Source organism: Oncorhynchus kisutch, linkage group LG1 (assembly GCF_002021735.2).
Source record: "Oncorhynchus kisutch isolate 150728-3 linkage group LG1, Okis_V2, whole genome shotgun sequence".
Lineage (NCBI taxonomy): Eukaryota > Metazoa > Chordata > Actinopteri > Salmoniformes > Salmonidae > Oncorhynchus > Oncorhynchus kisutch.
Genome location: NC_034174.2, coordinates 57,306,107 through 57,319,882, shown reverse-complemented (window position 1 = coordinate 57,319,882; position 13,776 = coordinate 57,306,107). Strand labels below are relative to the sequence as shown.

Here is a 13,776-nt window from a genome sequence, read left to right as displayed (position 1 = left end):
TACTATAACGATTAGCCTCATACTTTGTCTTGTATCATTTTTAAATTGAGAACATCTAGCTCAACAATATGTAAACAATGAGGGAGTTAATCTATTCTCGGGTCAGATGCAGAATGTCAATTGGGTGCCTTGCAAACACCCATAAGACTAATGCCATCATACTGTAGGTCAATGGTTCCTAACTCCGGTCCTCAGGTACCCCCAACAGTTCAGTTTTATTGAAGCCCCGGGCAAACAAACCTGATTCAACTTGTGAACTAATCATCAGGCCCTGAATGAGTTGAATTATTGTGTGTACTGTTGGGAGTACTCAAGGCCTGGAGTTGGGAACCACTGCTGAAGGCCTATGACTACATTGGTGTTGCAGACCATAACAAGCTGCAAAATGGGTTCACATGGCTGATATTTGATTGTCACTCTTTTTTTCCAGGATAAAACTAATTGGAGAGTTTCAGACTGAACAAAGGAGGTACCGTTTGTTCATTTGAGAATACATCACAGAAGCAGACAAATTAGAGACATATTCTCTTCCCCTCTTTCTAACACAATTGTGATCTGTGATTAATTAACATTGACAGTACTTCATCACAAAAAAACGAGTTCAAGCACTTCACTTCAAAGAATGATCACTTTCATATTTCAAAGTATAAAAGTAAGCTAACTCATATGTAAAAGGTTGGACATCTTAGTAACAAGTAGGCTATTATTACTAAAGCATAATTTCAGGTGAACAAAAGAAAGTCAATACCAGAGGTGGCGAACCTCCTTCCACTAATCCCTGATCTACTGGGTGAGCAGACTTCTGTTCCAGCCAAGCGATAGCACACTTGATTATCAACTACTTAGTAAAAAGGCATGACAGCCCGCTTGAAGCTTGACAAAAGGAACCTAATAGACTCTCACAGCAGAAACAAGATACTCTGGTCGGGAACCAAGATTGAACTCTCTGGCCAAGCGTTACGTCTGGAGGAAACCTGGCACCATCCATATGGTGAAAGATGGTGGAGGCAACATCATACTGTGGGGATGTTATTCAATGGCAGTGACTGGGAGACTAGTCAGGATCGAGGGAAATATGAACGGCGCAAAGAGATATCCTTGATGAAAACCTGCTCCAAAGCGCTCAGGATCTCAGACTGGGACAAAGATTCACCTTACAACAGGACAACGACCCTAAGCACACAGCCAAGACAGGAATGGCTTCGGGACTAGTCTCTGAATGTCCTTGAGTGGCCTAGCCAGAGCCCAGACTTGAACCAGATCTAACATCTCTGGAGAGACCTGAAAATAGCTGTGGAGCGAGGCTCCCCGTCCAACCTGACAGAGCTTGAGAGGATTTGCAGAGAAGAAATGTGAGAAACCCCCAAAATACAGGTGTGCCAAGCTTGTAGCGTCCTACACAAGAAGACTTAAGGCTGTAATCGCTGCCAAAGGTACTTCAACAAAGTACTGAGTAAAAGGATTGAATACGTGATATTTCAGCTATTTTATTTATTGCAAAAATTCGATTTTTTTGCTTTGTGATTATGGGGTATTGTGAGTACATTGATGAGTGAAAAGAAAAAAAAGGCTTTAAGGTAACATAATGTGGAAAAAGTCAAGGGGTCTGAATACTTTCCGAATGCAACTACATACAGTTGAAGTCGGAAGTTTACATACACCTTAGCCAAATAGTGGGGCAAAAAATAATTTAGTCAGCCACCATTTGTGCAAGTTCTCCCACTTAAAAAGATGAGAGGCCTGTAATTTTCATCAACTCCCTCCAAAGATTTTCTATGGGGTTGAGATCTGGAGACTGGCTAGGCCACTCCAGGACCTTGAAATGCTTCTTACGAAGCCACTCCTTCTTTGCTCGGGCAGTGTGTTTGGGATCATTGTCATGCTGAAAGACCCAGCCACGTTTCATCTTCAATGCCCTTGCTGATGGAAGGAGGTTTTCACTCAAAATGTCACGATACATGGCCCCATTCATTCTTTCCTTTACACGGATCAGTGGTCCTGGTCCCTTTGCAGAAAAACAGCCCCAAAGCATGATGTTTCCAACCCCATGAATCACAGTAGGTACGGTGTTCTTTGGATGCAACTCAGCATTCTTTGTCCTCCAAACACGACAAGTTGAGTTTTTACCAAAAAGTTATATTTTGGTTTCATCTGACCATATGACATTCTCCCAATCTTCTTCTGGATCATCCAAATGCTCTCTAGCAAACTTCAGACGGGCCTGGACATGTACTGGCTTAGCAGGGGGACACGTCTGGCACTGCAGGATTTGAGTCCCTGGCGGCGTAGTGTGTTACTGATGGTAGGCTTTGTTGCTTTGGTCCCAGCTCTCTGCAGGTCATTCACTAGGTCCCCCCGTGTGGTTCTGGGATTTTTGCTCACCGGTCTTGTGATCATTTTGACCCCACGGGGTGAGATCTTGCATGGAGCCCCAGATCGACGGAGATTATCAGTGGTCTTGTATGTCTTCCAAATAATTGCTCCCACAGTTGATTTCTTCAAACCAAGCTGCTTACCTATTGCAGATTCAGTCTTCCCAGCCTGGTGCAGGTCTACAATTTTGTTTCTGGTGTCCTTTGACAGCTCTTTGGTCAAACGTTTCGGGTAGTCTTCCACAAGCTTCCCACAACAAGTTGGGTGAATTCTGGCCCATTCCTCCTGACAGAGCTGGTATAACCAAGTCAGGTTTGTAGGCCTCGATGCTCGAACACTCTTTTTCAGTTCTGCCCACATATTTTCTATAGGATTGAGGTCAGGGCTTTGCGATGGCCACTCCAATACCTTGACTTTGTTGTCCTTAAGCCATTTTGCCACAACTTTGGAAGTATGCTTGGGGTCATTGTCCATTTGGAAGACCCATTTGCGACCAAGCGTTAACTTTCTGACTGATGTCTTCAGATTTTGCTTCAATACATCACCAAAAATGTCCTCCCTCATGATGCCATCTATTTTGTGAAATGCACCAGTTCCTCCTGCAGCAAAGCACCCTGCTAACATGATGCTGCTACCCCGTGCTTCACGGTTGGGATGGTGTTCTTCGGCTTGCAAGCCTCCCCTTTTTTCCTCCAAACATAACGATGGTCATTATGGCCAAGGAGTTCTATTTTTGTCTCAACAGACCAGAGGACATTTCTGAGAAACAGACGCCTCACAAGTCCTCAACTGTCAGCTTTATTAAATAGTACCCGCAAAACACCAGTCACACCTGGAATGTCCAACATTTGACCATTATTCTTTTCAGAATTTTTCAAGCTCTGTCAAATTGGTTGTTGATCATTTGTAGACAACCATTCAGGTCTTGGCATAGATTTAAGTCAAAACGGTAACTCGGCCACTCAGTCACATTCACTCTCTTCATGGTAAGCAACTCCATTGTAGATTAGGCCTTGTGTTTTAGGTTATTGTCCTGCTGAAACAATGGAGGCCGCTGAGGTGAGGACGGCTCATAATAAGGGCTGGAATGGAGCAAATAAAGTCGTGGCCAAAAGTTTTGATGACACAAATATTAATTTCCAAAGTTTGCTGCTTCAGTGTCTTTAAATATTTTTGTCAATGTTACTATGGAATACTGAAGTATAATTACAACAATTTCATAATTGTCAAAGGCTTTTATTGACAATTACATTAAGTTGATGCAAAGAGACCTCTGCAAGGTCTCTGCAAGGTCTCTGCAAGACCTCTGCAATCTGCCCTGGCATGCTGTCAATTAACTTCTGGGCCACATCCTGACTGATGGCAGCCCATTCTTGCATAATCAATGCTTGGAGATTGTCAGAATTGGTTGGTTTTTGCTTGTCCACCCGCCTCTTGAGGATTGATCACAAGTTCTCAATGGGATTAAGGTCTGGGGAGATTCCTGGCCATGGGCCCAAAATGTTCCCCGAGCCACTTAGTTATCACTTTTGCCTTATGGCAAGGTGCTCCATCATGCTGGCGAAGGCATTGTTCGTCACCAAACTGTTCCTGGATGGTTGGGAAACGTTGCTCTCGGAGGATGTTTTGGTACCATTCTTTATTCATGGCTGTGTTCTTAGGCAAAATTGTGAGTGAGCCCCTTCCCTTGGCTGAGAAGCAACCCCACACATGAATGGTCTCAAGATGCTTTACTGTTGGCATGACACAGGACTGATGGTAGCGCTCACCTCGTCTTCTCCGGACAAGCTTTTTTCCGGATGCCCCAAACAATCGGAAAGGTGATTCATCAGAGAAAATTACTTTACCTCCGTCCTCAGCAGTCCAATCCCTGTACCTTTTGCAGAATATCAGTCTGTCCCTGATGTTTTTACTGGAGAGACGTGGCTTCTTTGCTGCCCTTCTTGACACCAGGCCATCCTCAAAGTCTTTGCCTCACTGTATGTGCAGATGCACTCACACCTGCCTGCTGCCATTTCTGAGCAAGCTCTGTACTGGTGGTGCCCCGATCCCGCAGCTGAATCAACTTTAGGAGACGGTCCTGGCGCTTGCTGGACTTTCTTGGGCATCCTGAAGCCTTCCTCACAACAATTGAACCGCTCTCCTTGAAGTTCTTGATGAGCCGATAAATGGTTAATTTAGGTGCAATCTTACTGGCAGCAATATCCTTGCCTGTGAACCCCTTTTTGTGCAAAGCAATGATGATGGCACATGTTTCTTTCCAGGTAACAATGGGTGACAGAGGAAGAACAATGATTCCAAGTACCACCTTCCTTTTGAAGCTTCCAGTCTGTTATTTGAACTCATTCAGCATGACAGAGTGATCTCCAGCCTTGTCCTCGTCAACACTCACACCTGTGTTAACGAGAGAATCACTGACATGATGTCAGTTGGTCCTTTTGTGGCAGGGATGAAATGTTCATTTGCATGGCAAAGAGGGACTTTGCAATTAATTGCAATTAATCGTATCATTCTTCATTACTTTCTGGAGTATATGCAAATTGCCACTGAGGCAGCTGACTTTGTGAAAATTAATATTTGTCATTCTCAAATCTTTTGGCCACGACGGTAGAATGGCATCAAACCATGTGTTTGTATTTGATTCCATTCCGCTCCAGCCATTACCATGAGCCCTGTCCTTCTCAATTAAGGTGCCACCCACCTCCTGTGTGCTGAAAGATGAATTCTCTCAGTGTGTGCTGGAAAGCAGACTGAACTGGTACAGGATTTCCTTTAGGATTTTGCATGTGCTTGGCTCCATTCCATTTATTTTTCATGTTGAAAAACTCCCAAATCACTAACAATTAGAAGCATACCCATAACATGACTCAGCCACCACTATCCTTGAAAATATGGAGAGTGGAACTAGGTAATGTGTTATAAGTGTTATGTTTGAGGCAAACCCAATACAATTTTCAGGACAAAAGGTTAATTGCATTGCCACATTTTTTGCAGTATTACTTTAGTGCCTTGTTGCAAACAGAATGCATGTTTTGGAATATTTGAATTATGTGCAGGCTTCATTCTTTTCACTCTAAATTAGGTTAGTGTTGTGGAATAACTACAATGTTGTTAATCCATCCTCAGATTTCTCCTTTCACAGCCATTCAATTATGTAACTGTTTTAAAGTCACCATTGGCCTCAAGGTAAAATCTCTGAGCGTTTTTCCTTCCAACTGAGGAAGGATGCCTGTATCTTTGTAGTGCCTGGGTGTATTGATACACCATCCAAAGTGTAGTCAATAACTTAATTTGTAAAAATGTGTGTAGGCCAGTGACAAAAACAAAAATAATTCGGAATTTAATACATTTTTAATTCAGACTGGAAAACAACAATGTGGAAAAAGTCAAGGGGATGTGAATACTTTCTGAAGGAACTTTAACCCCCACACACACAATCTAAAATGAACGTGAAAACATGCCTGTCATTATTTCAATCAACGATAGAACCTACACTTTATATCGCCGTTTGAACTTCTAACATGGAAGGGATAATAAGAACGGGAGTGGTTGGTGACACACAGGAGTAGCCACTCACCGTTTTGTCAGCTCATAGCACAGTTACACCTCCAACACCGGCAAAACAACCACTATGCGGATGTCGGCCAGCGCATGTTAACGCTCGATCTGATTGAACCAGATGCACTAGGGTGCCATGTGGGACGGAGCCTCAGAGGGACAAGACACAGGGAGAGACATTCATTACTCTTCTCTGTCATATATGTTTACTATGCATGTCACTATAGGGACAAGCTAAGGTCTTGGACAGCAACATGTTAGTCAGCTAAACATCCACTGCGCATGCAGTTGCTAGCACAACAAAAATCTATGCGTTGTCTACTACCAGTGGCAGAGGTTGTTTCCAATTATTATGTTGTGTCCTGTTGTGCTGATGCATTCTAAGAGCTTGCCCCTGTAGAAATGGAGCACATGGAGTGGACACAGTTCTTGATTCTATGATAGTTGGCGAGAATAGTTAGCTTCTCTATCTAATTCATTAAAAAAAATGTTCATTTGAATCTAAATCTATCAATCAATTCACCTCAATGGTCAGTTCTAGGGTTTATATGTATTATTACAGACCCATAACAATGTGAACAGAAGGAATTACAGTAAAAAACATAGAAATATAATTCATAGAATGGACAAACCCCCTTTAGACCACAGCAATTTGACTGGATCACTAATGGGTATACACTCAATGTTTTAGTAATTATATTTCTATGGTGAAAACACCCAAAGGAAAACCTAGGGGATCTGACCCAAGGCTTCTGTCTGAATTAAACTGGAGTAACAGGCAGACATACTCTGTGTACAGTATCCATTCTGGATAGCACTCTGCATTCACTCAATAGTAGTTGTCCCACGTTTTCCATTCAGGTTTTCTGTTACCTCTCTAGTATTTGTGTGTCCTGCATTTCAGCGAATGTCCCTTTATCTGCAGCTCCACAGCCTACAATAATAGGATCAGGGAGTTTAACTTGTCAGACATGCTAAACCCCAGGCCTATGTGCCTTCTAATGCCATTGGGATTTAACTGGTCGTCATATTGGCAAGTGGAAAGCTAAAAGTAGCCTATACCTGCCCACTCATCTCACTGTCTTCTGACATAGTGACCCCTGACCCTTGATATCATCTTACATGAGATGTGCTCAATAAGTTCATTAAAGGAATAGACCAGCCCTAAGTTGGGGTCGGTCAATTCCATTTCAAATCAGTCAATGGAATTGACCCCAACCCCAAACTAGCCAGATGGTCAGCATGGAAAATATGCACAAAACTTCCAAAGGGGCTCTCTACCAGAGTATGATGGCACTGCATAATGGCACTGCAGCTACATTGAAAAATCAAGATATTCAAAAAAGATACAAGAAGTATTCAATACACTGTAGAAAAACCTACCTGTGTTCCACTGCCTTTATCAATCAGATAACCAATTCTATCACAGGACAGTCTTATTTAAATACACAGATGGTTCTGAATGTTTATATGGTGCTGATAAGCAACAAAAACAGAGTCAACCACAGAGGAAAAATAAAAGAGGACACAAGAGACAGAGTTGAGAGAGAAGAAACAAAAGTTTGTCACGTTGAAATTATTCTTAAATTGTCATGAGGCATTGGATTTTGAGTCATTGGATTTTGACATTATCTCACAAAATTACATATGCAGTTTCAACAGCGTCCTCTTTGTTACTCTTGTACCACCACATGTACTCGACTTTATCAAAATGTTGTTACATTACAGGCTTATTCTAAAATGAATTAAATAAATACAAACTCTTCATCAACCTACACAAAATACCCCATAATGACAAAGCGAAAACAGGTTTTTAGAGTTTTTGGCAAATGTATAAAGAATAAAAAACAGAAATACCTTATTTACATAAGTATTCAGACCCTTTGCTATTACACTCGTAATTGAGCTCAGGTGCATCCGGTTTCCATTGTTCATCCTTCATTCTTAAATGGAAGAAGTTTGGAACCACCAATACTTTTCCTAGAGCTGACTGCCTGGCCAAACTGAGCAATCGGGGCAAAAGGCCCTTGGTCAGGGAGGTGACCAAGAACCCAATGGTCACTGACAGCGCTCCAGAGTTCCTCTGGAGATGGGAGAACCTTCCAGAAGGACAACCATCTCTGCAGCACTCCACCAATCAGGCCTTTATGGTAGAGTGGCCAGACGTAAGCCACTCCTCAGTAAAGGCACACGACAGCCTGCTTGGAGTTTGCCAAATGTCAACTAAAGGACTCGGACTCTGCATTGTGTCGCGTCACCCACCACCCCCTCTTTTACGCTACTACTACTCTCCATGTATCATATATGCAGTCACTTTAACTATACCTACATGTACATACTACCTCAATTAGCCTGACTAAGCAGTGCCTGTATAGAGTAGCCTAGTGGTTAGAGCGTTGGACTAGTAACCGGAAGGTTGCAAGTTCAAACCCCCGAGCCAACAAGGTACAAATCTGTCTTTCTGCCCCTGAACAGGCAGTTAACCCACTGTTCCTAGGCCGTCATTGAAAATAAGAATTTGTTCTTAACTGACTTGCCTAGTTAAATAAAATAAAATATAGCCTCGCTACTGTATATAGCCTCCTACTGTTATTTTTCACTGTCTTTTATTTCTTTACTTATCTATTGTTCACCTAATACCTATTTTTTACTTAAAAATTGCACTGTTGGTTAGGGCCTGTAAGTAAGCATTTCACTGTAAGGACTACACCTGTTGTATTCGGCGAAGTGACAAACTGATTTGATTTAATATTTATAATACATAAATGACTTGTGTGCTGGTGTTTAACTCGCTGGTTTTTAAAAAGAAAGCATGAGAGCAAGAGCCCGAGAGAGAGGAATTCACACCTACACTTCCATTATTAACTTTAGATGACTGTTTTACCAAATGACTCTGATGTCTTTATAAAGATAAAGGCTATATTTGTCCAAACCACTGGGATGATTGTGCGGACATCCTCCCCTTAACACATTCTGATGTAAAAGTTGTTTCTAGTTTTCCAAATTTGGTATATATTTCTACATCATTATGAAATAAAATCATCGGTTTTCTTAAGTTAATCAAAAACCTGTCCAAAAGCCTCTAATGCAAATCTAAACATTTCACTAAACATTTTTGTTTGTTTGTGCTGCTGTATATTCTTACCAAGATCACGTTATAATACAAATCCAATAGATTAAGTGGTTCCAGTTAGTTGCTACATATTTACCTTTGCTTATTGGCTCACAGGAGCTTGGTATGTTTACAGTGACTAAGTTTAAGGCATATTGTATCCTTACATGATAATAATGTCCCGTGTGGCTCAGTTGGTAGAGCATGGCACTTGCAATGCCAGGGTTGTGGGTTTGATTCCCACCGGGAACAAATATGAAAATGTCTGCACTCACGCTGGATAAGAGTGTCTCCTAATGACTAAAATGTCATGTAAATAACATTTGTAGGCCTATACATATTGTACATGTTTTGTTCATTAATGATATGATAGCCATTATTTGAATGTCAAGTTAGCCTATCCTATTCATTCCTCAAGGGTGCCCATTGTGCTTTTCATAGCCTATCTATTTCAGTCTCTGACTTGATCCTACATCTAACAATACATGATGTGCATTTCCAAATGTGCTCTTACATAGTCTTAACCACAGTCGGCTTACCTTGCTGGCTTCACTTTTTTACAAAGCCCGTTAAGTAATAATTACAACCCTTGAAATAGGTCTGTGGATAGAAACGTGCTCATATTGTGCTACTCCTGTTGGGTGCCACTGTGCACCTGTGTTCCATCTGTAGGGCTAGTGGCTAGAGCTGTGGTGCCAGTGTGGCTAAGTTCACATTCAAACAGAGATTCTTCCCCCTCGCCCAACTGTCTCATCCGGAGGTGAATCGACCCGTATGTTTTCCTGGGTTGGAAAAATGTCCTCCGGTGGTACAGCTCACCTTTGCATATGGACACCATTAGCAAGATGGACAAGAGCATTCCCCCTAGAGTCAACAGTCCCAGGCCTGCTATGATACACTTGTCGAGGTGCGAGCCCAGTTGTGTGTAGTACATCTCCAGTTTCTCCATCTGACGAGCTGACACCAGGTCTGGGTTGACCTTAGCCTCTCGGGGAATGGTGTAGGAAATGACCACCAGTACAATTCCACTCACCAAGAACACCATGGCAAATAGGAACCCGTAGTCGAGTGAATGGTTTTTAAAGTCAGCCTCATGTCCTGCCTCAGAGCGGTGTGACAGCTCATCTCGCTGGAAAGGCCTGGGTTGTGACTGATAGCCCCTGTCATTAGACGTGGACAGATGAACACTCGAGCTGTCTGCTCCCTGGGGACTGAACCTCATCTCGTGCTCCTCGTCCTGATATGACGTGTTCTCGATTCCAGTGCTAACTACTGTCCGAGGTCTTGACTGGGTAGCTTTTCGCGGAGTTGTAGTGACCTCGCAGGCAGCGGGCTTGTCGCCATCCCCCAATTCACAGAGCTCTACGGCATTCAAAGACTCCATCGAAATTCAGTCGATCTGCTCAGGTCATGATTTGGCCACCCTTCCTTATTTTGCCAAATACCTGCAGGAATATTTTAAATTATGAAATAGCATTAACAGGCTGCATAGGTATCATGCATGCGGTGTCTGCCGCTCAAATTTGAATAGTCCGCAATATTTTGTGAAATATAAATACAATTTAAATCTAATTTTAAGCCATATATATCTTTATTCAAAAGCGATAAAATAACATATAGCCATAACAAAACAACAAAGCGTTGAAGTGTGTCAACCTTGGTCATGGAGTGAGACATCCCAACTAGTACATGACCTCCTGAGAACCTTAAGTGGGAATTTCAGCACAATGTTTCCTCATGTTTAAAGTAATGATCTCAAAATGTTTAGAGAACATTTAGAAACAACGTTCTTCTGTGGAAATTTCAGTACTTCGGCATAACATTTTCAGCAGGGTTCCTCATGGTTCAATTTAAAGTCATGTTCTCAGAAAATTAAGAAAAGTTTCCATAAAAACCACAAGAAAACATTTATAAGAATATTATTTAAAAACATATACATTCCATTCTCAGGGTCAACAAAACTCTCTATCCTCTACCCTGTTAAGTGTGTTCAGGTGTGTTGGCCACACCCATTAATTAGCCACACCTGATTTTAATAAGCACTTTTTTCCTTTGAAATGGAGTCTGTTTTAATAGACTAAAATTAACAGCTTTGTATGAGTTACAAAAATATGGCATGTTAGCTCCATCCTGGTGTCTCAGTGGATTCATTCCATGGACAGAGGACATAAAATAGCTTTGAATCTCACTGACTCTGTGCCACAATAAAGTGTTTGCATGATTAATTCTAAGCAAAATAATTTCCGTGCTTGGAGTTAAACTAGCAGTGTTATTAAAAGTCTTACAAAAAAATATATGTTCTCAGATTCATATAGAGGCTATCCTTATACTGACATTATGCATCTTAAAAACACTTCACTCAAGTCACTGATTGTAGGCTATTTATGGGAATGAATTCATCCCTCCCACCCTCTAACCTAGAAGGAAGACCATGTAGTGCGACTGGTAAACACAGCTGCTCTGATTATCATTAAACTGGGTGGAGAGAGTCAAGGCTTCAAAAAACGTTGATATGTTAACAAGAACAGACTTTTCATTATCAGTTTAGCCTACAATTAGCAGATTATCTAACAGTTCGATAAGGGTCTGTGACAATATATGCTACATATACCAAGAACAGTGTGCTACTGACATTTTTATATGATTTACATTTCATGAAATACCTTATATTTCTGCCCATGATAGGGGTTTAATCGTCTTTAAAAAGAGCGCAAAATCAACCCTGGCATGACCTTGATTCCCATCACAAAAACGTAGCCTATGTATTGGATTAAATTAGGTATGTTGACCGGTAGTATATCTCCTATCTATATCTAAGTATCAATCAATTAAAGAGGACTATTCAACAAGAACCGCATACACTACAATAATATTATAAACATCATATCCAAAAAAAGACAGCCTACTCTATTGATGTATCAATATTAAACACAAAAACGGACCTACCCCCAAGCGTTGACGCTCCGGTGATAAGATGTTGTAGTGCAAAGATGCCGGTTGTTTCGAGGGGGACCGAAAGACCTAGAGAGCAACTGGCCATGCGCAAACAAACGGTGCCATGAAATTGGTGGTTGAAAGGGAGCGCATCGCTTCAGCTGGTTGTGGAGCTGACAGTAATGACATTAAAAACGTTTACCTGCACTATGGGGGGTGATATGTGCCAGAATTAAGCCTAGTCAATCATACTACCACGTGGCTGTCCATTGAACTTCTGACTGACTTGACATGTGTAACGAACATGCATAGTTTATATTAATTAAATCTCAACCATAAATGTTAAAAATGTACAGTTTTTCCCATGCACGCCGACATTCCGAAGTAGCCACCTTGAGCTATAGTGTAGCCTATGGCTTGTGTTTTTCCTGTTATCGCTATCCTGTTATCCCTAATTGCCTAGAAAAGATTATGTCCAATCTATAGGTAATCTGTCTAACATCGCATGGTATGTTATCTTATCTCGCTGTATAGCCAATCACAGACTCTGTTGTTACCAGTTCCCAGTAATCTACATCAGACAACCAATAAGAGTTGTGTCCATGGCTTTCAGTCAAATAGAGGAGTTCATAGGTGTTTCCAGAGGGTCCATGCTATTCAGGATTGTTGGGATATCACTCCCTCAATCAACTATACATGTAAAATGGTTAAGTTTAGTGTTAGTTAGGGGTTATAGTTTAGGGTTCAGGGTAGGGACGTCCTAAGGAATCTGGATTGCAGTGACTGTTCATAGAGTGAGAGAAGGGCACGTTATTTGAGAGCTCGGCGGCGACACAGACATTCATTCTTTTTATTTTTTTACAAGAGACAGAAGCGATTTTCGAGAGTGTCTGCCCCAGATAATTATTTTCAACGACTCTAAGGAAACTATCAAGATCTCCCTGATCCGATTGAGTAGTAAGTAGGCTAAATTTAAGTTGTGATATCGATAGGTAATATAGGCCTACTGTGTTGATAAGGCAAATTTGGTTAATTTGAAAATAATTACTATTTATTGAAAACGAGTTGATAACGTATTGTCGAAAGCACTTAGGCAATACTATTTAATGTGTCGATAGGGGAGTAGGCTGGTGTACAATAATAATGCAATTTGATGTGCTAGTATTATTTATTTAATGGGTTAATTAAATTGTAAAAGAAAATATGTGGCCAGTTTTAGGAAACTAGGCATATGTCACAGGTCACTACTTCACAGAGAGCTGTTTGAACATATGTTTTTTTAAATCAAAATGAGCCTAGTTGGTTTAGCCACAGAAAAAGTCAGCAACCTTCCCGTTAGCCATGATTTTCTGAAATAATGAGTGGGCTGGACATGCCCAGAGGCGAGTTTGGATTGGTCTGCCATATAGCACCCATTTATCTATTTGAGCTGGTCTGTGTGCCTAGGTAATCCTATCTAAAACAGCTTTTTTATGTATCACATAGTAAAACTGGATAAGCCTAATGTCAAGTTTGAGTGTACTGTTAGCTCGCTAACAGTGAGTGTATGGTCTCCACATTCTGGAGGACCGAGTTTTGAAATCAGTGAAATTTGAGTATGATGGCTAAGGAGATGGAGAAAAAAAGCCTGTCTCCGGATTACATCTTCAAACCAAGGGCAACCATGGCATCCGACAGGAGACGCGTCCATCCATGATGTATGTAGGTTAGATAATGTAACTCGCTAGACTTTCAGATATTACATGTTTAAAATTTTGACAGAAAGTGGTTTCATTTCAAGTTAAAGTGTTGGCTGGCCC

At 41.3% G+C, this 13,776-nt stretch overlaps 1 protein-coding gene and 1 non-coding gene across 3 annotated transcripts in view; one reads left to right on the top strand and one right to left on the bottom strand.

Annotated features, from left to right (window-relative positions):
• Positions 1 to 12,380, bottom strand: part of LOC109896851 (transmembrane protein 74B-like) — a 28,153-nt gene extending 15,773 nt beyond the window's left edge. The window contains exons 1-2 of one of the 2 annotated variants that reach the window (XM_020491303.2): positions 11,990 to 12,380; positions 9,863 to 10,488 (exon numbers count right to left, since the gene is read on the bottom strand). In XM_020491303.2, coding sequence (XP_020346892.1) covers positions 9,863 to 10,427 — 565 coding nt within the window. In that variant the 5' untranslated portion in view covers positions 10,428 to 10,488; positions 11,990 to 12,380. The remainder of the gene's footprint in view (positions 1 to 9,862; positions 10,489 to 11,989) is intronic. The other variant, XR_002256162.2, reaches the window with a different exon arrangement.
• Positions 9,223 to 9,293, top strand: trnaa-ugc (transfer RNA alanine (anticodon UGC)). The gene has a single exon. It is a non-coding gene; the product is annotated as a tRNA-Ala (tRNA).
• Positions 12,381 to 13,776: the final 1,396 nt, after the last annotated feature.